This window comes from Balearica regulorum, chromosome 2, assembly GCF_011004875.1.
Source record: "Balearica regulorum gibbericeps isolate bBalReg1 chromosome 2, bBalReg1.pri, whole genome shotgun sequence".
NCBI classification, from domain to species: domain Eukaryota; kingdom Metazoa; phylum Chordata; class Aves; order Gruiformes; family Gruidae; genus Balearica; species Balearica regulorum.
Window position 1 is genome coordinate 142,172,001 of NC_046185.1, and position 27,496 is coordinate 142,199,496.

A 27,496-nucleotide genomic window follows, 5' to 3' on the forward strand; every position below is an offset into this window, starting at 1 on the left:
CAATTTTGTTCATAACTTTGTCATTTAGTAAATCTAATTTCAATATATTTACATTATCACAAAATATGCAATTATATAGTTTAACCCTCAGGTAATTATTTTGCCTTTTAATGTCATGTCTTTTCAATACCTGGTGAGGTTTTGTCAGCAATGTTAGATCTTGTTCAGAACAAAATATTTGAGCTGTGTGTGTACACGCATGTGCGCCTATGTACACCCACGCTTGAAAGGTGATGCAACTTTCCATTAAAGTCTGGGATATTCTTAGTAGGAAGAGATAAATAATGGTTTTACTTTACTGTCATAAATAATGACAGTGCTCCCTTGTGTAGGACTCTTCACAGTCTTCAACCTGTGAAGCAGGGGTAAGGAATCACGTTAGCAACGGCTGGGTTGGTGCACACACTGTTTCTTGTTTGTTCAGCAGAGGCAAGGCTAGGAACTTGAACTTTGGGGTTTTAATCCCCAGTTCTAGGCAGCAGACAATTTCTTTTATCTTGAAAAAGTAACAGTAGAGCAGGGAACCAATAGTACTACTCTCAAACTCTTCTCCTAGGCATACATTATTAATCACTGTCAGAGACTGCACTACAGAGATCTTTGTTCTGACCCAGTGTAACTGTTCATTTGTTGGGGTTTTTTTTTTTAGTTTTGTTTTTTGTTTGTTTTTTTTTAATTGGCTCTTGCCATTATCTGATACCTGAAATCCCATGTTTAGCTCCTCTGCTTGGTATAGAAATTAGAAATGTGACATCCTGACATCAATGTTGGCTTTTAATAACTACTGCACATTGCTTGCACCAGGCATGAAAACAAAAAATTAATTTTCTAAAGCAGCTTAAGGAGAGTATTTCTTGATGAAGGCCAGACTGCATACTCTGAACTGACCATCCTATAATAGTGGTCGTACAAGCAGGGAATACTGGCAGGCATCCATTGTACATAATCTACTGCATAATTATATTTGATAGAAGCTTTCTGGTATGTGTGGATAATAAACAGCTCAAGTATTTATGAATCTGGAATGTTCCTAAAATGAGTTAGTGCATGCTCAACATCAGTTTCCCAAGTCTTTTTCATACTGTAGTATTACATTACATTTACTAAACAGATTAAACTGTATTGCAGCCTTAAGGGATACATTATTCCTGTGGACAAGCAAGGGCATTTATGCAAGTAACATTGATTGATTTTAGTAGAAGTTATGCATGTAAATCCATGTGCAATGAGATCACATTATACTCTACAGAATACTGGTAGAAGTGCTTTTATCCTGGAAACACACCTGCCCACCATTTACAAAGTCTAATTTTCCTTTAAAACAGTGGACAGCAACATTTTATAGCCACTGTTATCTACATGACTTCAGCATACATTGCATTTTGTGCCTGCTATAGAAATACTGAGGTCTACACAAATATGCAGTATAATAAGATCAGTAACAGTGACAATTTGGATTCAATAGCACTGTATTTTTAAGTCTATGTATGTCATGGGCAACGTTAAAGAATTCTTTACCAGAAGCCATCAGTCCCTACCCTATGGTACTTGGGTGAGATGAAGACTCACAATACCCTCCATACCACTCAAAAAGGCAACTATTCCTTCAATGTTACATAGGTATAACTTCATAGAGATAAGAATAATATAGTCAATTTTGTAGGCAGTGTAATGTATATAATGCATAAATATATATCTTTATGTAATAAACTTTCTAATTTAAAGTGCATGAGTATTTTAGATGATGTGATAGGTACGTATATTGACATCGCTTACTAACATTTGCAGCACTGCACTTGTCATTTATGACAGTTGACATGTAAGTGGCATCACTGGATGCCAAATACAGGTAAATTATACCAGCTGGTATGTTTTATTATAATTCCTACTAATTTTGGTTGCTCTTAAAATTTTGCTTTCCTTCTTGTCCCAGCTTTCTAATCCATGGAATTGTGTAAGGCAGACCAAGTTTTCCCCTTTCCAAATAATTGCTATGTATTTACCAGCTAACAGGGAAGAAACAGATGCAAGTGCACTGATGTGACACTGTAGACAGAGTGATCAGTATTAAACACTTGCTACTAACTGTCAGAGAGCAGTTAGCTACAGGGTTTCTATGTTCCCAGTGTTTTTCCAGAATATATAAAATGACTTTCTTATCCAAAACTTTATGCATTCTATGACAGCTGTTGTTGATGCTTATATACTATTACTGTCTTTGTACTCAGGAATGCTATGTAATCAGAAATGCATACAGCTAGACGGGAGATGATCTCAGAATGACCTAGTCCATCCCAGTTCTCTGGAGCAGAATTAGATCATTCCCAATAGATGTTTGCCTCTTGTGGTTGCCTGACACTGTGCTAGAATACTTGAACTTGACTATATGTTTGTCTTTAGAAAGTGTTTTTTAATGCCTCACACAGATCTGTGCTGTAAATTAAGCCAATTGTTTCTTGATGCAGATCAATAAACAGCACAGATCTGATAGACCCATATAAATCAATCAATGATATAACATAACTCTCAGTTATTTCTCTGTAATAAAACACAGCTCCCTGTTGCACCTGCTGAAAGGCAGCCATTCCTTGTCCCCTCCATCACTTGACTGATAGAACACGATGCTTCTTTGGTGCTTTAGGGCAGCAGTTTCTTACCAGCTCCCAGCAATTTTACACTATTCATTTTTTTCTGCAGTCAAATACTACACAATTTCAACTTAATTCTCATTACATTTATTTTTACTGACACCGGAGATTGTATGTGGTCCTATTTCTATTTAATTTATTGGCTAAATATTCGTTAACTAACAGTGATATCATACTTTGGGCATGTTCCTATCTCATACACCAGTTTCTCTAGCATGCTATGATAAATGTTACTGCATTTTTCATTAAGCAGGAACAAATATGCCTTTTCTCTCCAAAATGTGACTATACAGATGGCATGCTGGAGTTCTGGGTGAACTGGCAATTTCCAGATCAAATTTACTTAATTCCCAAGTGCAGCACAAAAAAAGGCTTACTGGCCACCCACTGGATAAACACCATGTGGGCTCTGGGATAAGGTAGGTTCTTTCTGCGTGACAGAAGGAAACCCACAACTGGGACATGTTTAAGAACTTGGTCCATGCATTATCTACATTCAAAGTCTGCTCCCTTTCTGTGAAACACTAACAGAAGAAAAATGTATAAAATCTTGTATTAGCCACTGTTACCAACAGATAAGACCATGTTTACTCAGGGCCAGATCAGCTGAGTAAAGTCCTGTTTTCTGTGGCCAACTTTCCTGATCACAGCTACGCTCTAAAATAAGTCATATTATGAGTCATTTTTTAAGACCTGAATGACACAAAAAGTTTAGGATTATGGTGTACAAACCAAACAGGGTTTTCTTTGAAAGCTTCCATGGACAACATCAGTTTTCACAGTTAAAGATCTGTCTCTGCTTCTCTCCTACACTGAATGGAAAACAGAGATTAAGAATAAGTGTGAAGAAAAAAAGATATGGCCATGCACTGAATATATATGCACAGATGTAAATACACTTATCTGAAGCAGATGTAAAAGCCACTAAAACAAATAAAGAGAGCAAAAGGGAAGAGGGAAGAATCTTACCCATGCCAAATATTCCTATAAAGAAGTGTAGAATATAATGCCAATGAGCAATGACTGCAAATTAGGGAAAACTCTTCGAAGACAATAAAGCACAGGTCCCTTCTCTACTGCGTCCCTCAATCGTTGCCTATTGCCAACTTCAGGGTGGCTGACATTTCTGCCCCTATGAGCCCCATTCCAAAAAAATTTTAATCTTGAGGCCAAGACAGATACCCCTCGGCACGGCACTCTGAGCTGAAAGGAAGAGTGCCAGCAAGAGACCACAGATGGGAGATGGCACCGGCTCCTCGGGAGCCCCACCTCATACTGCATGCCGCGGGGTCCCAGGATGAGCTGGCAGCGCCCATCTCAGCAGAGCCTGCTGGCTTGCTTTCCCGCTCTCACTCCTGTTAGGGATTTGGATTACCTAGCAGCTTCCACAGCGGCACAGCCTGGCTGCCAGTCCCACGGCGTAAAACGTGCCACCAGAATCCCACCGCCTTGGACACCATCTGCAGTGTGCATGCCATAGTTTATCTACCCCTGTGCTAGATCATAGGATCAGGGCTCCAGAAATCTCCATTTTCTTGTTCTTTTTTTTCCCCTACTGATCCGCAGTGCAATTTTCAGCAAATCTTTCCCCTTCTTTATCCTTCCATTTCCCTGGCTCCGGCTGCAAGCGATTTGGTGCAAAGACTGCCTTTCGGTAGGATGCTGCATAGTGTGGAGTGCAAGAGGGGACCCAGTTCCTAGCTAAAGCTGTGAGGGAACGATACAAATACAAACAGCGAGCTGTTTTCGTGACAGTAGGTATACATTTTGCCCTTGATCTTCCATTGCATAATAACCCCCAAAAGTCAACTTTCTGAAGAAAGCCAATGAAGTTTGCTGGCTCTTGCTTTAAGAGCTGGATAAGAAAATACGGCTGGTGGATTCGCTCAGGTGTGTTCCTTGGAGTATTCAGAGACTATTGGAGTGAACAGGCTTGTCTTAGATGTAGGCATGCTTTTCACATGGCATGTTTCTTGGCCACTCCTGCGACTGGTAATTACTAAAGCATATACAAACAAATATGGGGAAATATGTGTACGCTTAAATGCCTAACGTTATGTTATGGTTCTTTGTACTAAGAAACAATAGCCCCACAGTATAGTTTATTACTGTAATAACGGGAAGATACAATTTGCAAAACATAAAATTATCTGCTATAAACAAAAGCTCTGATTGAAAGAAAAGTAAACTAAACAATCATACTGTAATTGGCTTATATGCCTTAATCACTGCCAGTTATATAGTGGCTGCATACATTTTACATGGATTAGACAGTATTTTCTCTCACTTCAATTTGTTAAAACATTGTGTGAATGTTAAAGAATTATTTTTCTGTAAATATGATTTAGAATTTTTTTGTGTGTTCTTGTTCAACTATCTAAGAAGGTACATATGGAAAATATTTTAATATTTCACATTGGAATTAATTCTTAGTATTCAGTTATATCACATTTCTCATTGTGCCTATGCTTCATTAAAAGTAGTTTCAAAATATTTAGTATATATTCATAGTCCATAGTATGAGATGTGATATCTGAAATATCTTTTCAGGAATAATTTTCTATGCAGTATAAAGACTAATTGTTTTGTTTAGAAAACCTTTTTTGGCTTGCTAATGGGAACTTCTAAAAAGCCGTAATTTATGCTACCATTTTAAAATAAATTCTGCCTACTGCGGGTTCTAAATATTCATATTCACAGTAGTTGACTGATGTCTCTCTACTTCAACAAAAGTTGGTCTCTCATCAGTTCAGGTGTTTTCTTGAGGATAAATGCCCAGAAAAATTGATTAAAAATCGTATTAACTGAGACTGAAGATGCAACAAACAAAACCCGGCAATAACACCATAATCAGAGCCAACTATTTTCCAAAAGCTTTATGAAAATCTGCACTTTGAAAAGGAAGTTTCATGCTGTTTTGTAGAACACTTCTTGTAAGATCAAACTGTGAATCCCCAGCAGAACCTCAGCTGTTCCTGAAACACAGATAAAATACACAAAACAAAACAATACACTGTGTCTCATCCTTTCTGAAAGTCTTGGTCGATTCATCACACTTCTTGGTATTGCCCACCACTACCAGCTTATTTTAATCAACTGCTTTATACTCATTCTGGTAATTGCTTGTTATCCATTTCCACACTACTGGCTTATTCATTATTTCCAGCAAAACATTTCAGACCTCATTTTATGAAAATGATTTATATACAGCATGTAACATAATTTCTTTTTAGTTTTAATGGAGTTTGATTACAATTTAATTCCAATTCAAATAATACATTAGAATTTTCCTTTTTAAAATGCATTTCAGTATAAGTTGTTGCTCTTTTTTGCTGTGACGTTAAAAAAATACTAGTATTAAAAATACTGGAATTGAAAAATATTGAAAAACATATTTTCACAAAGAAAAAGTTGATGGAAAATCAGAAAACAGTGATATAGAAAGAAATTTCTTTTCTTCCTCTTTTGATACACAGTCCCAAATTTTTGGTTTTCCAGAACAAAAAAAAAACCTTTAGAATTAAGTAAGTTTAGAATGAACAACAAATGGTATTCAGAATTCATTTCATAACAATATTTAATAAGCTTCTTAAAACATTTATTTCTCAAAATAGCTGTAAATTTCTAATAATTAAGTTGTTTTCAATTATAAAAGAAATAAGGGATTTTTTGATTTATTAATTTGTCTACAGGGAAACCTCCATTGTTGATAAAAAAATAAATGTATACTTACCTATTCTAAATCAGAAATGTTAAAAGTAGAATGTTGTTTTCATGAAAACAAAACATTAAACATTTTTAAAGGTTGTTATGAAAAGAAGAAAACTATTTAATGTGTATTTTTGATTATTTATTGCTATTCTACAATGTATATTATTTGAAACATCTTCTTGACTTTGAACTTTAAAACAAATGTAGTGGATTTTGTATTGTCAAAGAATTCCGACAATTCGGGTAACTAATTTCAGCCTCTACAACAAATAATTTGTAATACCATCCATTTTAGCTGATATTTATATTTAATCATGTTTGGAAATGTCTTCCTGCAACCACTTAACTTTTATCTAAAGAAAATTGAGAAAATTGGTTTAGGTCATTTGAGAGGTTTGTATGGCTGCTTTGAAGTCTGTACTTTGGGAGACAATGTAGTTTCATTACCTGATCTTCAGGTAGAGAGAAAGAAAAAAAATGGTCACAGCATTTTTTTTAAAAAGTCCCTGAAAAAAATCTGAGGATCATGTAAAGCCACATTAATTATGTGGCACTTTTATGGTTTAAATTCATTCAGTTTGATAGCATGAGTATTATAATCTCCCATGGCAATCTCTACTGACATCACCACACAGAAAGGCAGAGGAAACAGGACAGAAACATTACATATAATCCCCTCAAAATACTGGGAGAATACAGGACGAAAGGGTGAGTTTGTGTTGAACACTGTTTATTAGGGGAATGATAAAGCAGCACATTTTTTTGTGAATTTGAGCACAGAGGTAAATCTCAGGGCGCTGCAGAAATCTCCCTTCCACGTTCACCCTGAACGTGAAGCTGCACATTTGCCTGGCCAAAGGACCCCGTGCCCCTCAGCGCGTTCTCGGGCACAGAGCCCGACTGGAGTCTAAAGATCCAGAGATCTTCAGGGGGAGACAGCAACCAAGGCGTCACTTCTCCTTCCCCAAAAGTGAAGCCTTTTGCATGTGAAGTGAGACAGCTAACGCCCCTGGAACCTGAGGAGGGTTTTCTTTACCAATCTTGTTACAGCTGCCTAAATATCAGGTTATAAAAGAAAGAAAAGAAAGAGAAAGGAAAGAGAGGAAAGTAAGAAAGAAAAGAACGAACAAAAGAAGGATACATTTAAGAAAACCATAAATGTTACAAACAGAGAAACAGAGGGAGGTAGTGTGTGTCCATGTGAACCTTGTAATGTGATGTGATTTTTCACATCTTTTTAAAAAAGAAGATTTGATCTGTGTATTTGGAAATTTGACACTTTCACATTTAAAGGTTATGGGGTTTGCCATTAACTTCAGCATCTTTTTCTGATAAATCATGGGCTTCAGAAGTTGTTGAGGAATTTCTGTGATTTAAACTAAAATATATCATGAGCATAAATTAAGTTCTTGCAAAGTATGCATGATCTCCTGCAACACATGCCACTGGCCTTTTCCTTGAAGGCATGAGCGGTACCAGCTCCCTCTTTTCTCCTGGGGAAATCAGAGGTCTCCCTTCTGCTCTCAGCCAGCTTCCCCTCTCCAGCCCCCCCCCAGGTGCTCCTTCTAAACCTCTCAAAAATAGGAAGGGCATGTGGAATTGCTGGGGTCAGTTTCGAAGCAAGGAAAACATTTTATTTAAGCTATAGGTTTTCACATGTAGTTGGTAGCACTGAGAGCCCAGATAGAGTAATTATATTATATGGTTCTTTGTGATAGGAGTTCTTTTAGTGTGTACAGTATCTTCTTGTTGTTGTTGTTGTTGTTGTTGTTGTTATTCTAAGTTGACGTATGATGCCAAGTCCTTGACACACACTTTTTGAGTTACAAACCCACTTAGTTAAATTATGCTTCCCATTGTAAGAGAGGCTCTGGGTCTACTCTGTCCCCGTTAAATCGCTATAAGAGCTTGTTCTGGAGCCATAATCATCCCTGAGGTCCAGAGAAACATGTACTGGAGGGTACCAGCTGGGAAAACTGGGAATTAGGCACTCCGGAAGTGTGTTTTCCCCATGGAGACAGAGTAGATTGGCATCTGTTTTATGATTTCTTTCTGCAATGAATTTCAATATTTGTAGGAATCGGGTCCATACAAAATGTTCTCCGCATCAGAGAACGGGCTGATGGAGCGCTGCCCAGCTCCTCTGCACACGCTGTCCTCCTCGCCCCTGCATCTCCAGCTGCAAGCCTGTCGGGGCAAAGACTTTGCTGGGGGGGCGGGGGGGGGGGGGGAAGGTTCTTCAGCAACGAAGTTTCTTGATGCTTCCCGAAAGCATTCATGGGCACTTACTTCCTGCCGGAGCTCTGCGCTCGCTGTGAATGGAAAGTAGCGAAAAAGCACAGAAGAATCCGCGTTTTTCTGGAGAAAAAAAGTATGGTTATTTCCCAGGAAGGATAAAAAAACCCAAAAACCCAAACCCCAAAAGGGTTATTTCCCAGCGCCTTGCACACCAAGCCCTAGGAATGAGTCAGGCTTCTCAGTGCTGCCGCAGCCGGCTGAGCCCGCGTCCGTGCAGCGCCGAGCACGGCGGCGGGGCCGGGGCCGGGGCCGGGGCCGGGCCCTGCCGGGACCCCCCGGGGCGCATCGCCCCGGGCCATGCCTGGCCGCGGCGCTCGCGGCGACCCTTGCGGTATGCGGCTGCCTTTGGCAGAGGCACATGAAGGATTTCATTGAGTGTGAAGACAGAGAGCAGAGACAGAAAGCAGAAGGAGGCGGCTGCAGCCTTTGTAGTCGGGGAGGAATGCGGAAATGTTGAAGCACTATGTCAAACTTTTTTGAAACGGGGTCAAGTCACATTCAGCCAGCGTGGGAAAGCAAGGGAAAAAAAAAAAAAAAGTTGAGGAGAGGGGAAAAAAAAAAAAAAAAGGCAGCAAGCTGCTGCTGCTCCCAGGCTGAACAGAGGCCGAGGGAGCGAGCGAGGAGAGGCAGCGCAGCGCCGGGGGCAGCGGCGGAGCAGCGGCAGCGCCGAGGGCCGGTGCCCGAGCCCCGCACCGGCACGCTGCGGCCGGCGGGGCTGCGGTCGCGGCGCTGCAGCTCCCCGGGGGCCGCCGGCCGCGATTTTTATTTCGCGTTTTCATTTTCCCCGGGCAGAGTGGGGGCGGGAGGAGCGGGCTGGGGGACGAGTGCGAGCTGCCTTCTGCGCCAAGGTGCAGCCCGGCGGCGGCAGGAGGATGCGAGCCGAGGGCGGCCGAGCCGCGGAGCAGCTACCTGTGTGGCCCGGGCGGCCGCTGCCGGGACCTGCCGGAGACATCGCCATGTGAAGGGGCAGACCCCGGGCCGGCTCTCCACCCCGCCTCGCTCAATGGGAGGTTTGTTTTAGGGAGGACTCACCCCCTCCTTCCCCAACCCCCCCCCCCCCCCCCCCCCCCCCCCCCGGGGCTGAGGATTATTTGGGGATCTGGTGGCAGTGGAGGCGGCCGTGGCGCACACCAGGTAACGCGGGGCGCCCATGTGCTCCGCGCACCCGGCCCAGCGGCGTGGCCCACACGCCGCCCCCCGCCCGGCCCGGGGAGCCCACGCCGCGTACCCGCTCGCGAACGGCACCGCGGACGCGTCCCTTCGGCGGCCGCGGCCGGGCGCAGCTCGCCCCGAGGTGCCGCCGCACCCCCTTCGGGGTCGGCGTGGGGGCGCCCCCCGTGTCGGTGGCCGCGGAGGGGGTCGCGGGGGGAGGGGGCTGCCCTCCTGGGGAGCCGCCGGGGGGGTCCACTCAGCGTCCTGCCAAGCAGCCGAGCGGCCCCCCCCCCCACCTCCGTCCCCTGAGAGGAGACGGGGGGACGCTGTTCCCCGCGTGTCCCCCGCCGCCACCCCCCGCCGCGTGTGGGGCGCCCGCGGAGGGGAGTTCGGTGCCGTGGCGGGTAGGTGGGGGCCGAGGGGCACCCCCGGTATCCCGCCGTGCCTGGGGAGGGCGAGCGGTAACTTTCCACCCGGCGCAGCGGCCACGCCGAGGCAGGCCCGCCGCCCCCGCGGCCACGCACACGCGCGTCGCCGCTGCCCGCCGCCCGGGGGCGCCCTCCGCAGCGGCACGGTGCGGGATGCGGGGTGCGGGGTGCGGGCGGCCCCGCCGGGGGGGCTCCGGGGCAGGTGTCCCTCCGGGGCGGTCCGCGCTCGGTGCTGCCGGTGATGCTGCGGGCGCGGAGGTGCGGGGGGCGCGGTGTTGCCGGCCGGCCGGGGCGGTGCGGTGGCAGCTGGAGTCGGTGGGGCAAGGTGGTGCCTCTGGCTGCAACCGGGGAAGAGTGATGAGCACAGGGCGCTGGTTTCCTTCAGATTGCTCTTCTTTTCATCTGCAACTAAGGTGTAAGATTAACATAGATGTAAAAAATACCTCTGGCTTTATGCGTGGATTCAGGTTAGGAGGTCCCCAACTGAGCTGTCTGGGGCACTTTAATCCTAGTACAGTAAAAATACAGTGTAGAAGTGGGTTGCAGCCCCAGAGATCACAATATCATATTAAAAAGGGGCAGGGAGAAGGAGGAGGATAGATACGGAGCTTTGTGAGGGAAGAGGATTTGCCCACAGTCCTGCAGAAAGTGTGGATGAAACTGGATGCAGAAGGAAGCGCTTGTGCTCTCCAGCCTCATGTACTACACAGCAGAGCATGCTCTTCCTGAAGACCATCTTTCATCACACTGTTGTGCAAGGCACTGCCAGCCGCACATCCAGCAGTAGCAGTATCCGCGGCCAAAACCCTTGCGTGTTCATGAGTTTGCTAAAGTGCACATTTCTGAGTCTACCTCTAGCACACCATGCTTGGTAACATGTTATTATCATCATTTAAATGTGTGCATATTTCTCCTCCCCGCAGGCACTTTGAGGCAGGAACTTGTCTCTTGCGATGTGTTCATGCAGGGCTTAGCACAGGGGAGAACAGATAAAGGCTGTAACCTCCAAGTGCTATTATTTACGAATAAGTGACAGTAATATAGCATGGGATGTGTTTCCAAGAGCCCGCCATGTGCGCTGAAGAAACCTTTGAGTCCTGCAATCCTGACATAGGTTCCTGGACACAACTTCCTCTCACACGTGCATAGTTAGCTCTGCCAGCCCCATCAGCCATGTCTCACAGGGTCGTCGTATTCAGCCCATTGCTCAGTAAAATCCCACAGCATGCGGTTGCTCTGTACCTGTGTGTTGTAGCCTTCTGTGCAGACCATGATATCTATGTTGTGTTGTACCATCTATGCACGAATGTCACCCTGGTGGTTCACATATTTCTTTGCACCACGTTTTTGCTTTCCATGTACCTATCTACTAGATTAGCTTAATTTTTTCTGGCTTTGAACATTGCAAAGTAATGAAGTAAACTAAACTCAGTTTTCTTGCTTGGTTTGTCCTCCAGATCTAACTGGCTTTACACAGACAATGGTCCCAAAGACTGTATGATAAATCCTGGTGGCCGAAAGACGAGGCACATTGGGGCCCGTACAGAAGAGGAACGGGAACAGGAGGGCAAAAGCTTCCTACTGCCCCTCTGGTAGAGGTACCAAGTGCGTGGCATACCTGCAACTCAAGCGAAGTACTAGTTTTCAGAAAGCGAGTGAGACCGAGAGCCTCTCCGAGGCACTTGGAGCACGGGAGGAAGAGGAGCAGTGCCAGCATGGATAAGGACAGCACAAACGTGGCTGACCAGCAGTATGAATGTGTGGCTGAGATTGGGGAAGGAGCCTACGGGAAGGTGTTCAAAGCCCGAGACTTGAAGAACGGAGGTCGCTTTGTTGCGCTGAAGCGGGTACGGGTGCAGACCAGCGAGGAGGGGATGCCGCTGTCCACCATCCGAGAGGTGGCAGTTTTGAGGCACCTGGAGACATTCGAGCACCCCAACGTGGTCAGGTGAGGAAGTGGGGCAGGCGTCCTGGTCAGCGGGGTCCTGGTTTTAGCACATGCGCTAGGCAAGCGAGAGTTTGGGTACATAAATGGGCTGGACACCAGTTTGGGTTTGTGGATGAAGCGGGCACTAAACTGTGTACATGAGGTGTGGTTTGAGGTTTCAGCAGGCCGTGGTACTGTCTGCCAGACCTCACCTCATCCCTGTGCATTGCCTCCCACACACAGACACCCATCTCCAGAGGCATAGGTGTGTGACTTAAGTGTTTGAGTGGATGGGCAAGGAGCCATATATACACTATTTCCTCAGGCATAAGACAGAATGAAAAAACCCCAATGTCTCCCTGGTTTTGTCTCAAGTATTAGTTCTGCCAGCTGCAGCTGATTTTTAGCAGCTCTATTCATTATCAAAATGGCAAAGATTATGAGAACGGTAGTGGAATGTGCGTTCCACCTTTTTAGATGCTTTTATAGAGAGTTGTAGATTATTGTGTAAAAGAGAACAGCTTAAGACTTCAAGCTTTGCAGGTGGCCTCATGGTTGAATACTGTTTGGCTGGTACTCATTTCACCGCGTGCTGATGACTGTGCTACCAAGAGTGCAACAGTGCAGATCTCAGGCCTTGCTTGCAAAATGGTGGCAATGGCCCCATGATATCCTTCCTATCGTGTCGGTAGCATAAACCCTGGATAAATGACCTGTGTTCTTGAACAGATTCAATGGTAAGGCCGGCCCTACCATAACCTCTTACATTTTTCTGTATCTGGAAACCTCCAGCAGCCTGTGAGTGTCTTGTATTAATATTATGAAGTAAGCTTCACTTTGCAGATACCCAGGTAGGCAGTGATTTGAAACTGGTCAGCATCTTGCCGATGGTGATGTTTTAACAAGAATATTTCCTGTTATTTGTGTTATTCTACACATATATTGCATAGCAAAAGGAAAATATTTTATACTTCACTAACACCAAGACTCTTTCAGCCCTAGAGAAATAGATACTCTGAAGTTAGAGGTGACCTTCAGAATGGCTTGTAGCTGTGATCCTCCCGCTTATAGCTCCTGGTTTAGGGTCTGAGATGAGAGGGTTTATGGTAGGTGCAAGAGGAAAGATGAGACAGAGAATAATATTTAAAATACAAAAGTGAATAGCTAGAGATACATTCATTTTTGTTCATCTCAAGGCAGGGTAGTACAACAGTCTCATTTCTGTCTAAAATGAATAGGCAAAGCATGTGTATTCTGAAATACTGGTAACGGAGTGCGCGTCATCGGTCTCACTGCAGTGAGGAATGGGATACAGGCTGCAGCTCACACTTTTCCATTGCTAATCAAGCAAATCCACAATTTGGTTAATAACCATTATTTTTGCTGGCACCTAGGAATGCCAGAGGCTTAGTCAATAAGTTTCAAAAGTGGGGGCATCTTTGTGTGAACAACGTGTCATATTTTGATCACTGAATCAAGTGGGTTGGTTTACAGAGGAGCACACACAAAGTTCTTCCTTGGCAGTAGAGAGGTAATTGAGAGTTCTCAAAATCTCTGAAATCCAGCCCAATAATTTATGAGAGTAAGTGAGGATTTAGTGTTCCAGGTTTAGACATTTACATATTTGAAAATTGTAAACCTCGTTTGGGAATAATCCAACATAACAATACTTAAGAAGTTTTCTGTCATTGACATCTTTCCAGATGAAGTAAAGTATTTTTTTAAGAGCTTTCTAATCCTGAATTCAGCAAAATCATGAAAATAAAATTCTTGTTTTCCAAAGAGCTATTTGATGAACTGACTGTGCAGCTGCAGGCTTGTTTTGCTTGGGTTTAAGTGCAGTGCAATCTCGACATAGCGTTGCATAAATACATTGCAGCTTAAAATATTTTTACAAGTTTGAATGAAAATTCATTCTCTGCAAGCAGCAAATATTTCAACCAGCATTATGAGAATGTAGTTTCAATATAAATATCTTTGAAAGTGTGTTCCAGGTCCTCATAGTGACCTTGTGAAGCCTGTATCCTTTGCCATAAGCAGCATTTCAGGCGCAAGGGGTGCTGTGATGCATCAGGATGCTTGGGACCTTGGCTGCACACATATTTCCACAAACAGGCAGGGGAATATAAGAAACAATTTCAAACATTATCTCTTCTAAAATGCGAGGAATGCTATTTAAAAACTCATCTCTCTTGTGAATGTTTTTAGTCTGTAGAGCAGATGAAGCTATAAGTAGCATTTTGGAGTGACTGAAATCATACCCTTATAATGAAAGATTATTTGAAAATATTTAAATGCCCCAGTTCCGTTACAAAATACGGTAGAAGCGTTTGTAATTTATTGAAATTAAAGATCTATTTTTGTATTATGTAAATATACTCAGAAAAAGAAATACTGTAAAAGAAGATCTGCAATTTTAAGCAGCTGACCTAGCTGTACTTAATTATTGAACATATTATGCTCACAAAAATGTTCTTTGTTTGGACATGCATTCGGGAAACTGGAATCGTGGCCAGGCTACTAAATAAAAATAATGTCAAATGCATTTTCTACATACCGGATTAAAATGTACATCATTTTCAGAGCACTAGGATAACAACACAAATAATTGAAATCAAATTTTTTTTTTATTTTGAGGGGACATCTAGCTTTTTTCTGAATATTACAGGCACTAGCCTGAGAGAAATAAGTGAGAACTGCAAATATAATGTTGAATCTGTTACCTCTGAGTAATGGCATGTGTGATCCATGAGTCGCTCAATGCAAACTGCCAGTCATTCTGTGAGTCAAAATTTAGACAGACTTCAAACAGATGAGCCACATACGCCCTGTGCTTGGCTGTGGCTCTCTGGAGCCAGCTGACGGCAATGGCAGAAATCACAGGCCGGATGAACTTGTGCTGAATGTCATGCTGAACTCAAATGGTAGGTCTGGGCATCTCCAGAGGGTACAGTGAGGAGCTCAGCAGTTCAGGGCTTCTCTGTCTCCATGAAGCGGTACCGAACATGAAGAACGGTTTGGTGAGGAAAAGACCCAGTACTTGGTAGGCAGAGGTAGAGCTCCATGGCTTTGTTGGTCACAGAGCCAGGATGCCGGACCAGCATTGCTGTTGCAGCCCAAGTTTGTCATAGCAGTCATAGATTCCCCTCCTCTAAAATCCTGAGAAACGCTTAGAGCCAAAACTCATTTCCAGTGCTTGGCATTGGGGATGGAAGAGAATTTTCTCCATAAAGTAGAAATATATAAATAGCATAGAATAATTCTAAAAAAAAAAAAAATTATCATCTTTTTCCATGCTGCTGCTTGCTAATTATGAGAGCTTTGTTTCACGTTTGTTCTCTCCAAGTCTATCATTTCCATATTCATACAATGAAGAGATGCATTTTTTGCATCACGGTTGCTTTTACAGTGGTAGATAATGAAGTTAGATAAGACTTCACTGCAGAATAAAGCTAAATGAGGTGCAAGATAAGAGGTGAAAGGAAGCCTAATCTTCATCAGAAAAGTGATGGTAGTGGAAGTCTCTGGACTATTGACTATAATGGAAATAAGGCCTGGAGAACTAGTCTAAAATTTTGTAAGACTGTCAAAACTAGTATTCAGAAAGGCATAGGAAAAATACAGCTAAAAGGATGATTGCTATGGCTTACGATCCTCTACTGTTCACTTTTGCCCTTGTATAGAATTCCCCTTCATCAGGACACCTTATTCTATTTATCTTCACAAAACAAAGTAAAAAATGGAATCTTCAAAAGTAAATCTTATTGTGAATTTCTCTAAAATGAGGTATGTTGTAGGCTGTGGAATGTCCTTTTTAACTTGTAGGATGATTAAGGTGCTCCTCTAGCTCACCTTTCAGATAATAAGATGTAGTGCTTTACTAAAGCTTTACTATATACAGTAGTTAAATCTGGCAAAAGTTGGTCCAGCACTTAGGTAGCTTAGTGCTGTTCTGTTTGGGAAAAATGAAATATATGTAGACAAAGGACAGACTTTGCCAGGAATAAATGACATATTAGATTCAGGAAATTCCTGTGTGTAAAACTGGGAGTATTCCCTGCTGCAATATATCTGTAAAAATTCTTCTGGTGATTATAATGCTAAAATCAGCAGTATATTTTGTTCATTTTATCTATCTCCTGCTGGTAATCAGATGAATAATTTTCCCTTATGTTAATCATCCATCAAACTGTGAATTTGCACTCTGGGAAGGTGATGTACAAGACAGACTACTGTAATTCTTGCAATGCTTGTTTTCTAACGTAGATATATATTTCACAGTTTTAACAGTATTGAACCTTAAGCAAATAGAGCAAACCTGCAAAGCTGTATATTCTTGCTTCCTGGCTCATAGTTTTTTGATAAATACAACTTTTTTAGTATTTTCATGGGTTAGTAAGTCTTCAGTTTTAAAATAACCAAAATTATATTGAATATAATCTATTAGAATATAATCTAATCTGGGTTATTATTTCAAAGGTAAGTGTCAGAAATCTTGCCATTCAAGGTCATCATTACCATATAATAAGGAATTAAAAATCTCGGTTCTCTCCTTCCTGTTCACTTGCAAAACAGATGCCCCAGCTAATTGACTTGGGTTCAACAGAATGATCCACCAAGCTGGAAGTGTAACTCTGTATACCTCAGTCTTTTTGGTATATGGATCAGTGTGGGGGAAACGCAGCAATTATGAGTGTTTGCACAATTATGCCATGTTCAAGGTTTTATGTTACTTTATGTCCATGGAAACATAAATAACACTGCACGCTGCCCTCTGTGGTACAGCAATACTGTCATGTTGCTTTTTGTTCTGTTCTTGCAGTCCAGTGGTCCACGCTGTTATCTCTTGGTTTGCACTTGAGTACTTGATGGAGCCCATCAACTGATTCCCTTGGCAAGGCGACCTGTGTGTGGGGGGGAAGAGGCTGGGGCACACGTGCCTCCCCCATCCCTCTGTACCCTGACATAAGGACCAGCACTTGACTCAGCTCAGAGGTCCCAGAAGTGTATGGTGGCTTGGTGCTTAAAATGGGATTATACTTAGAAGGTGTCTGTTTATAAATGTCTTAAAATTCTCTGTGTAACCTGATAGATTGAGCCTTCAGAACATATCTGTAGCAGCTCAATACCTACCTAACCTTTTGCAAGGCAATTACAACTTGTAGTTGTTTTGCTTTGTTCCGTTTGTTAAACTGAAATTATATGGGAACATACAGAGGGAGAATTTCAAAATGCAGTAGCTAATTTTGTTTCTCTTTCCAGTTTGTGGTGACGCTGATATTGGCTGCTGGCTTTATTACTCTACTGTTAATACGTTTAAAGCATGATCTTCTCGAAATCATTGAGATGTTCCATCCCGTCAAGTGAAACATTTCTATTTTAGGGGCTGTTTGTCTCCAGTGAATTCTGCTTCCTTCCTTACTTCCTTTTTCTGCCAAGCTAATGTTAAGCTTCTAGGGTGTGACATCATTCTTGCAGATCAGCAGTGTGCTGTATTGTGTGATACAATTTATTTTTGTGTAGCACCACTCATGTAGCATCTGGCAGGCCCCTGGAGAGAAAGAAATGGTTACCCCTACATAGGTACAGAGATTGTCTTGCATGCAGAAAGAGTAAAATAAGATGCAGGGACGGAGTGAAGCAGAAGAAATTGAACTTGAAACTTGCCAGGGTTAAAGGGATTAATGTGGCAGATGAGTCTCAGTTGAGGTAGAAGAGGTGGATGAGTAATGGGAAGGAAAAACTGAATGAGCTTCAGAGTCAGTTTTAGTTTAACACAAACAGGATGGTCTTCAAGGCAGATGTGAACACGGGAAGTGCCTTGGCAGGAGAGAGGCATTTCCAGGCTGGAGAGCGGTGATGGTTGGAGGGGGAGGGAGATGGTCCCTGCACTGACCGACCACCGCGAGGAGGAACACTGCAAAGGCCTTGGGGAGGGAGGGACTGTCTACCTGGAAACATGGCTTCTCTGATGGCAAGAGGGCAAAGGGGAATGATGTGGTTGACACTGAACAGGGTTTGAGAATAGGTAGGGTTTGAGAAGCTTGTTGAGTTAGCAGAGGACATTGTGAAGTGACTGCACATGAATGCTGGCCTGTGATCATCTGCTTGCAACCCTATAGTGCACAGAATAAGCACGTACAGGGAAAATAAGTTATATTCTTCCCGTCCATATGAATTGTTTATTAGTAATGGATGTGATGATTTAGTCTGAATACATGGTCTGCCAGAAACAGGACAAGATAAGCATGTCAGGAAGGAAGGGTTGAATATGGAATAGCCTTCTGAGCTTTAGGAAATTTTCTGGAGTGAGTACAAGCTTTCTTCAAAAAGTATTTTATCTTATTCTGAATCTAAGCTTTTTACAAAAACCATGTTTCCAGTCTTTGTGTGAGTAAATGTTAGTCATTTTAGATTATGTCCAGTGCTCCCTTCCTTCTTCAAATCTGTGGATGGTTGTGTCTGTGCTGTTCATGGAGAGATCTAGTCTTGATGGGTCCTGCCCAGAATGTAAAACGGACTCATTTCACCACAGCCGTTGCTGGTGACAGCCTGTGACTGCCAGGCAAAGCATCAGCATCCTCTGGAGTAATGGAGTGGGGTCCAGGATTCAGAACTAAGCCTTGAAAAGGACAGGAAAGTGGATGGTCCACCCCAGCAAACAGGGGCCAGGGTAGATTAATTGGGACTTTTCAGTTTGCTTCATGGTACCTGCTGCCGGCTGATGTGTGGAACAGAGCAGGGAGAAGGAAAGTGCTCGCTTTCCAGGTGTTTGAGAGAGAGTAGGCTGGAGGCTGTGACTCAGCAAAGCACTAAGTGAGTCCCGCAGGTACACTCGGCGGGCTTTAGGTCATGGAAGTTTAGCACGGATGTAAGTGCATTATCAAGTAGAAATAGCTATGATATTAAGTATGCACTGAATTTTAAAATGCTTTTCTGAATAGAGTTCAAGGACAGTATAGATAACAATATGAATCACAGATACTGATTTCTTATTCATGTATTGCATTAGCTGAAGCCTTATTTCTGGAGAATTTTTCTATTAAAAATTAAAATAAATCATGCAGAATAAATAATATAATTATCTTGAGATAGCAGTAGCGTGAATTTGGCATCTGGAGTGGTTATTTGTCTTTGTAGTAATTCTTAGTGACTTAATTTAGTTCTGAAGTTTTAAAATTATTTTATAAAGTTTCATAACCCTAAATAAAGTAGAAGTTGCTGCTCATTCCAGAGCTTTGCAGCTGTATATGGAGCATTTGCTTTTTACTCTTTGTATGAAATCTAGTTGTTTTCCAGTTTTGCTGAACAAGTTGATTCTTAATGACCTAAGAAATTATCAAAAGATAACTATGCCCATATACATATATAACTAAGCTGTGTTTTTTCATTCAAAAGAGAGGGAATTTCTCCTCCTATATCAGTTCTTCATGTATTTTTCTTACATTCTGAAAAATATTTTAAATTACACATGCATGATTGTTTAAAAGCTATACCTTTGAGCTGTAGAGCGTTTGTATTTAATAAACAGACCACTTTAGAATTTTCCAAAGAGTGTTTTTTTCCATCATGTACTTTGACATTTTCCATTTGGGAAACCTCCATTTGGGAAGCTTTTGATGAGATGGTCATCAAAGAGTGGAAACGTGATTGTTGATTTCCGAACTGTTTCCAAATAGCTCATTGCCTCCAAATTATTGTATTGATTTTCCTATTTATTTATTTACCCTTAGCCTTTGAAAATTTGTACCATCCTTAGAAAACGTTCACAAGGAAATATTCCGCTAAATAATCCTTTTAAAATCAGGCCTTAGAATTCTGACAACACATTTGTGTTTTCTTTAGGCAAAACAAAGAATGTTTATAAGAGTAATAAGAAACTCTTCCATATGATGCTTTAGATGTCTTTGTAGGGTTTTGGAAGAAGATGGGTCTCTAGCCTAAGAAGCTTCAGGACCAGGTGATGATTTTGGATACCTAAATACAGGCTGTACTGGAGCGTGCCAATTTGCTGATATTGGTAGAGTTGCCCTGGGGTAGATTCCCCATGACATATCTAGGAAACAATTTACAAATTTAGCAAAAATTTCCATACTGTTTTAAAAGTGTTCATACTAACACTGTCTGGTTATCATTCTGGATTATCATTAACAGGTGACTGATCTTTTCTTAGCAAAAGAAAATAAAAAAAACAACTCACATATGAATTCATCTTTGCAGGAATTTCCCATATTTAATGATTGAAAACTCAATTTTAGTGCAGATGAATCATAGTGAGTTTAGATGAAACCTATCGAGTTTGGACTTTTGCAACATTAGTCAGTGCAGAATGTTACACATTTTGGTAGAAACAGAGAAAGGAAGTGAGAAATAGAGTGGAAAAGCCTACCTGATTTTTTTTAATTTTCTCTTTTATGTGAAGCTTTGGCTAGTCTTTTAATATTGATTTCAAGTGTGATCACTGTGATAAATAACTGAAGGTGTCTGTTGCTATTTAACAGTGTCAGAAAATTCCCTTCTCCCTGAAATCAATTAATTATAAACTGGAAATTTCAGTACTTTGTTCACCGTTTCTTAAGTTAGCATATTTCTAGGAGCTTTCTGTGAATGTAATTCCTAGCTGCACTGGTGCTTTTGTTTCTCTTCATCTGTGGAGCCAGGGCTCTACTGTAAGGATAGAATTCTATCACTTTTTTTTTTTTTTTTTTTTTTTTTTCACATTTGATGTGGTATTTTGCATACAGCTGCAGAGTAGACAGTTACCTTTGAAAAGAACATTTGGCTGGTTTAATTTGATTAGAGCAAACCACCTCAATCATTTCTGAACTAAGGCCGTTTTCATTTTAACTTGGCAGTAGGAATTGGGAATGTACTGACTGTGCTCAGATGTTTGGGGGGAGGATTCGTTTGGATACACAGCTACCGCCAAAGTGAAACAACCTTAGAGGACTTTGCCCACTCTGCTCCTTCCCCATAAAAAGGGAGGGCTGTGAAGCCTCTGAATGTCACATTTAACTTTCATTCATTATGACAAAGAATTGGACTCCTTATGAGTGTTTATACCAAAAAATTGGAAACTTTTAATGCATAGAAATACATAATCATACATTTAAAAAAACCTGTGATATTAAAAACGTATATAGGATATGAAAGTCTTTTATTTACAACAATCTTTAACATCTCTAGCAATAGCATTTTGAATAAAGTTAGAATAAAATCCAATATATAAACAGAAATATGGTGGGTTTGTCATAGATATATTGTGTCAGTGTTAAAATTATATCCCTTTTGGTAAGTCTTAGTAAGATTCCCACATTCTGTCATTCTCCTGGCTTTGACTTACTGCCCCTTTCCTCATCATATTACTATATTGTGATGAGGTTTTATGTTGCATATTAAAGATGAAATTAGATTCTTCAGATTTACAGTATTATGTATTATGTATGATTTTTGCTTTTCAGTTGCCATCACTGGTGATCAAATCATTTCCCTAGAAAACTCTAGTGGCTGTCTAGAATACCAATGTGTCTCATAATAAATGACAGCCCTTCAATAAATTATATTCAGATGGCATTCTCCAGAAAAAGATGGTTCTGATCTTTAAGTGCTCTGACTTTGCAGTAGTGGATCATCATTATGTACAATATTTTAACCAGAAGACTACAGTTGAAGGAAGATCTTCTGGTTATTATTGTATTATGTTCTGAAAAGCAATATGCCCAGTTAACTGTTCATCTGTGTGAGCAACCTAACACTTGCTACTGATGGGAGGATTGCATCCATGTCTGCCAGCTAATTCAAGAACGCAGTTGTAAATGTAAGAAGGCTTGAATTTCTGCTGGTGAAGTTAAAGTCCGTAGAGCTACACCGATTCAGACAGCTCTGGTTGTTCAAATCATAAATTCCTAATGTTAAGATGAACAAAAATGCATTAGGACAGGCAGACTGCAGAGGTCTCCCATCAAGCATGCACATTTGAGACTTTACCATTCAGATTTTAGATGCTGCAACTATTGCGTTTACCAAACTGGGATATAAAAATAGTTCTTCCATTAGGAGGTTTTACACTGATATGGACTCAGAGTTTCTGCTGTCCTGTTTCACTCCTCCTAATTACATTCGCTTTTAGCACCACCAATAATTCCTCTCTACCTTAGTATGTGCCCTCTGAAATATTTGACGTCTATCTCTATGTTGTTGCCTAAGCAATTTGTACAATGCTGTGCTTACCCACAACTCCAGGTTGCGTCACAGACACGGTCATTTCAGTGTTCTGTACATCTCCCTTCTTCAAGAGAAAATGCTTCTATAGCTGCAATTAGAGACTTTCTGATTGCTGAACAGCATTGAAAGTTTATGTCTAACTTGTTACTCACTAGCACAGCACTGGAACCTTTATTATTGATTTCCAGGTTTCTTTAGGACAGTGAAAGTTAATGATGACCTATATTATTTTTCTGTACTAGGAAATAGGTTATAAGGTGAATCTCATTTTGGTAATTTTATCTAACAGCATACTTTGTTTGTATTTGTGATCTTTACAACTTAGAGATTGAGCAGCATCTGCACTTTTAATTAGCGTGTTGTTTATCCTTAGATAACCTTCTAGACTGTTAATGGAGATAGGCCTACCCACTGATCTTTGTGGTTTCCTGGCAGACATCTCTAATCAATTTATTGCCTTAATGTTCATCTCTGTTTTTTTAAAATGCTGAGCAACAAGTTGTGATCAAAGGAATAATACCCATATCCAGACGGGTTTGAATCAATTACTATAGTCTGAAAATCAGAATTAAATGTCTCATTAAACTTAAAAGATTTGGCATTCTTGGAAGGGCCCAGACAAGTTAGTACTTCTGCAGAGCTAAACACCTGTATCTCTTCATTGCACGGAATCCCGTTCATCACATTGCCTTTATGTTTGTAACATCATTTGAAAAAAAAAAAAAGAGGTACCTGGCATTACTTAATTCTATGCTGCTTATTATTCATGTTGTCTCTCTTAAGAAATCAAGAAGGTTTTATTACTTTTTAATTTTATTTGGTCAGATTAAAACATCTTTTAAAGGTGTCAGTTATTTCAAAAGCAAATCTTTATGCAGTAGTGAAACCAGAAATGAGACTGGAACTGAAGACCATGGCAGTACAAGAATACAGCAAGAATAGTTACAAGTACAGCAAGAATAGTTACAAGTTGCACAGAAGAGTTAGGTAACCAATTTGACTGAAAATGAAAGGTATTTGTGGCTATAGATAAAACCCAGATAAGTGAATAACACTGATGAGAGAGTTTTTTATAGAAGACGTTTTAGCTATATTGGAATGTCTCAAATCAATAGGATATTGTCATGTCTGTAAGAAAATACATTCAAAGACAGCTTGGTTTCCAGTAACCCAAAGTTAAGAGTGGACAAGACCATTCTGCAGAAACAAAGCTTAAGTCATAAAAAGCAAATGTAAATCTGCCATCCTCTAGATCAGTGAAAGGATATTGAGCCTATAATTCTGGAAGATGCTGGAAAGTCAACTAAGTTTACTAAAACTGTAATAAAGGACAATTTAAACCACTCTTCATAATAAAGAGGACAAATCAGACAAGATTTAAAGACAAAACTTACAGACACCGTCAATGAAGCAACTGTTCCTGGAGTACAAGGAAGAGACATCGCTCTCTGTATAGCCTGAAGTAACTTGCAATGGATATTTTAAGAAATTCTTATAGTCAAGATACACAATCATAGTGTCCACAATAATTAAATCTGATATTTTGGGAAAGGGATGGTTCCCAAACTTGATGTAGTAACAGTAGGCTTTAGAAAAGAGAGATTAAGAAACAGGAAGTAATAAAAAATTCAACAGTCAAGAGAAAGGATATGAAAATGCTTAGATTTAACATGGTAGGTACTTAAGTAGAGATTTGTAGCAGCACATTTTGTCACTTGGGTCATACACCTTTCCCTGGTGTGATCCTCTGTCCAGTCACTGGAAATCCTGGCTACTGCTTTGGGTCTATAGCCTCTTCCTGGGCGCTAGGTATAGCAGGACAGTTTAAACGTATTTGTTCCTCAAACTCTCTGGAGGGGTGGGAGATGTCAAAGGAAGGCATCAAACTTTCTCTGTGCCTTTTATGGCTCTGCTCCAGTATATCATGATGGATGCACAGAAGGTACACATAGCCATGCATAAAAAAATAAAACAGGAATGTAAGATATTTGTGAGCAGTTATTTGTTAATAATTTTAACCATCTGAATATTGAAAGTATACTCCATCCTAGTCATTTTGAGTCTTCCTGTAGTGAGTGCAGAGAGAGAGGATGTGCTTTCTGAGAATAATTCATCCTACTCACCCTCTGTACCCACCCTGGAGCAGAATGAATTGCCCTCTGGAAATGCCTGCCTCTCTCTTGTGGACTGCAGAGGGGGCCCAGGTGGCTGGTGCAGAGTGGACACCCAACTGTAGCCTGCTACAGCCAGGTGAGATTAATGCCAGTCAGTACGGTTCAAGTTTGAAGGTGGAAAGTGGAAACACCAGTAGGGAGTTTGTACAGCAAATAAGAGAAGTTAAAAAGGCAAATGGGAAATTATTTTGGGGGTGGAGGAACAAAAAGCTAGTATTGAAATCAGAGGGCACTTGAACTATGAGAAATTAAAGCAGATAATCAAAGAAGAAATTAGTATTATAGAGTAACTTACTTTTTTTACCAAAGTCTACAGTATATGGGTCATTGGTAAGAGTTTGTACAAGACACTTTTTTTATCAGTTGGTAAAAATTATGTACTTTTCCTAATAGCAGAGTGTGGGTTTCTGTGAAATGTACTGACTTCAGACAATCTGCTTCTAGTTTGCGCTTGGCATTAAAGTGCTAAGGGGAACAGGATGTAGCTGGAATGGGTGGGCATTGCCTGGTTACCCTGTACGCAATTTTAAGCTCCAGCAGAAGCCTTTTTGGTCAAAACTTGTAAATCTTTAAAAGAGGAAGAGTAGTTGAAGATCTGTGTTGGAGATGGCCAGTCATGCAGCTTACAAGTGGTTTAAGGCACCTTTCAAAGCTTTCTCAGATGTAGTTTCTCTTGGATAGTTTTCTTATTTCCCTTCACTTTGCTGTACTGGTCTCATCAGGATTGGGCATTAAGTGGGCTAATTATCTCATTATTGATAAAATTCTGATGCTACACATAGTTTCATTGCCTCAAATTCCTTTCAAGCAAATTACTTGATTGTGCAATTGCAAGTAGTGGGAGAATGTCTGGTGGTGGAATTTATATTCCACTCCAAATTATCCGAGACCTGAGTGCTTGGAAAGCAGTGGTACTATACCTTTATTTCATATAATAATTTTTTTTTTAATTTAAAGTTTTGTTTTTCCATAATCTCAAAATGTGTCAGCCTACATTGCTCAGTAATAGCCTGCAAAATTAAAATCAATCAATAATGCTAACAGATTCTGCTCCATCATTTTTTATGTTGAGTGTCTGTTGGAGCTAGTTCTTTTATAGCTTGATTTACAAAGCTTGAGAACAGCTTTTTTTATTATGGAACCACTAAGACAATATAATTGTAGAAAAGCAAATAAGCTGCTCTATTAAGCTGTTTGGATATGTGTATTACATATGTGTGTGTCTATGTGGAAAGGAAGAAACATGAAAATGTCAAGAGTTGAATGCATTTATACCAGGAAGCTCAGAATTTTTATTTTGTCACATGGATGAGGATTTTTAGACACACAGGACTGCAATTAGTTTACAGTCTGTGCCTTAAAAATGTCTGAGCAGTTTTCTTTTTTAAAGTTAAAAGAAAAAAAAATGAAAGGGAATAAGGGCAAGGCAGGAAGAAAACCATCCCAAAAGCTAATTGTTTTTAGAAAGTTACATGGCAATGAAAATTGGAACTTGGAACTGAAATACCGTCTCACCCCTAAGTATAATAAAATAGTAAATTTTATTAAATGTATTCTGGAAAGAGTAAATGAAAATTATAAAGCCTGATGTGATGGCAAAGAGCCCAGGCAATATCCAAAAGAGTAAACATCTAATGGCTTAACCTAACTGGGGCACAATCTGCTGCAGCAGGCAATTGAACAAGGGATATCAATATTTAAAAGCAGCAGAACTAATTTTTAAAACAGATGGGTTTTTTTCCTCCTGTGTGCAGTACAAATATATATTTTTAAAGGCTTTAGGGAATATTTAGATGATGGGAATATGTGTCTCCTTTTAATATTGACCCTTTTTAATTTTTCAAATCCTGTAAAATTTAAGGTCACTTTGATCTGTCTTCTTTCAAGCATGAAATCGCCATCTTTAAATTGCATTATTCACTCTGTTCCAGAACATATTAATCCCAGAGCACATTCTTTATACAAAAATACTGCAATATCATCTTGTAAGCTTTTAAATGGAGGCTCTTCTTAAAAAGAGTGATGAGCTCTTGAAATAATTTAACTAAAATTTTCTGAATGGACATGATTAGCATGGCATTTCTAATATATTGATCACTGTCATTTTCACAAGCCTGAACAAGTGTTCTTGTGCTTTGGAAAATCTAAATCCATGTCACTTCTCTGCCTTCTAGAGTGAAATCGTGCGAACTGTACTGCGCTTAGATCAGTAGTCATATACCATAGAGGCTTACCTACAGAGGCATTCATGGAAATTGGCTACTACGTCTTCCTGGATTTAGCAAAAAAAAAAAGTGCTCTACTGTGTATCTTTCTTCCACGTGGACTTGAGACAGTTATTTCTCGGTCAAATATTTTCATAATCCAGACACAGATTCTTATTTCAGAACATATAGATGCCAGTTGTGGTGTTTGAAAACCAAGACATGCCTGCATGAAAAGTAGGTAAGGGAAATCATTGGCAAGTTTGACTTTTTCTTCACAGAAAGTCACGTCAATTCTGTGATAACTCGGAAAGCGGCTGAATGGACCTTTATAAAACATATGAACTAAGTCACTTCTAAGTGGAGACAGCTGGGGTCTATTTAATATCCTGTGTAAAATGGTAGAGGTCAGCTTCCTGGAATAACTTAGGAGTTTTATTTCATGAGTATCCTACTGCTGCAGGGACCTGGGGTGATGGTGAGGCTCTCGAACTAGAATCCACCGTAAGGAAAAGCTCCAGGGCTGTAGCTCTCCTTCTAACTCTGCATTTGGTGCGGGATAGTAGGAAGCATCTTGTGGCCTGGGGTATCTGCGCATCCTCATAAATGTCTATTTCGAGGGTGCTTATTAATGCAGGCAACTAGTAATTTTTTTTCTTCCAATCCTATATTCCTGTGATTCATTGGGATACTAATTGAAAATCATCAAGAAGTGACACTTTGGACAACA

General features: G+C 40.8%; 1 protein-coding gene across 2 annotated transcripts in view; it reads left to right on the top strand.

The window, feature by feature from the left end:
* The first annotated feature begins 8,905 nt into the window (after nucleotides 1–8,905).
* The window catches only part of CDK6 (cyclin dependent kinase 6), a 144,632-nt gene continuing 126,041 nt past the window's right edge, over nucleotides 8,906–27,496 (top strand). The window contains exons 1-2 of one of the 2 annotated variants that reach the window (XM_075746201.1): nucleotides 8,906–9,667; nucleotides 11,695–12,185. In XM_075746201.1, the coding sequence (XP_075602316.1) occupies nucleotides 11,953–12,185 (233 nt within the window). In that variant the 5' untranslated portion in view covers nucleotides 8,906–9,667; nucleotides 11,695–11,952. Of the gene's footprint in view, nucleotides 9,668–9,732; nucleotides 9,792–11,694; nucleotides 12,186–27,496 lie in introns of those variants that run through there. The other variant, XM_075746202.1, reaches the window with a different exon arrangement.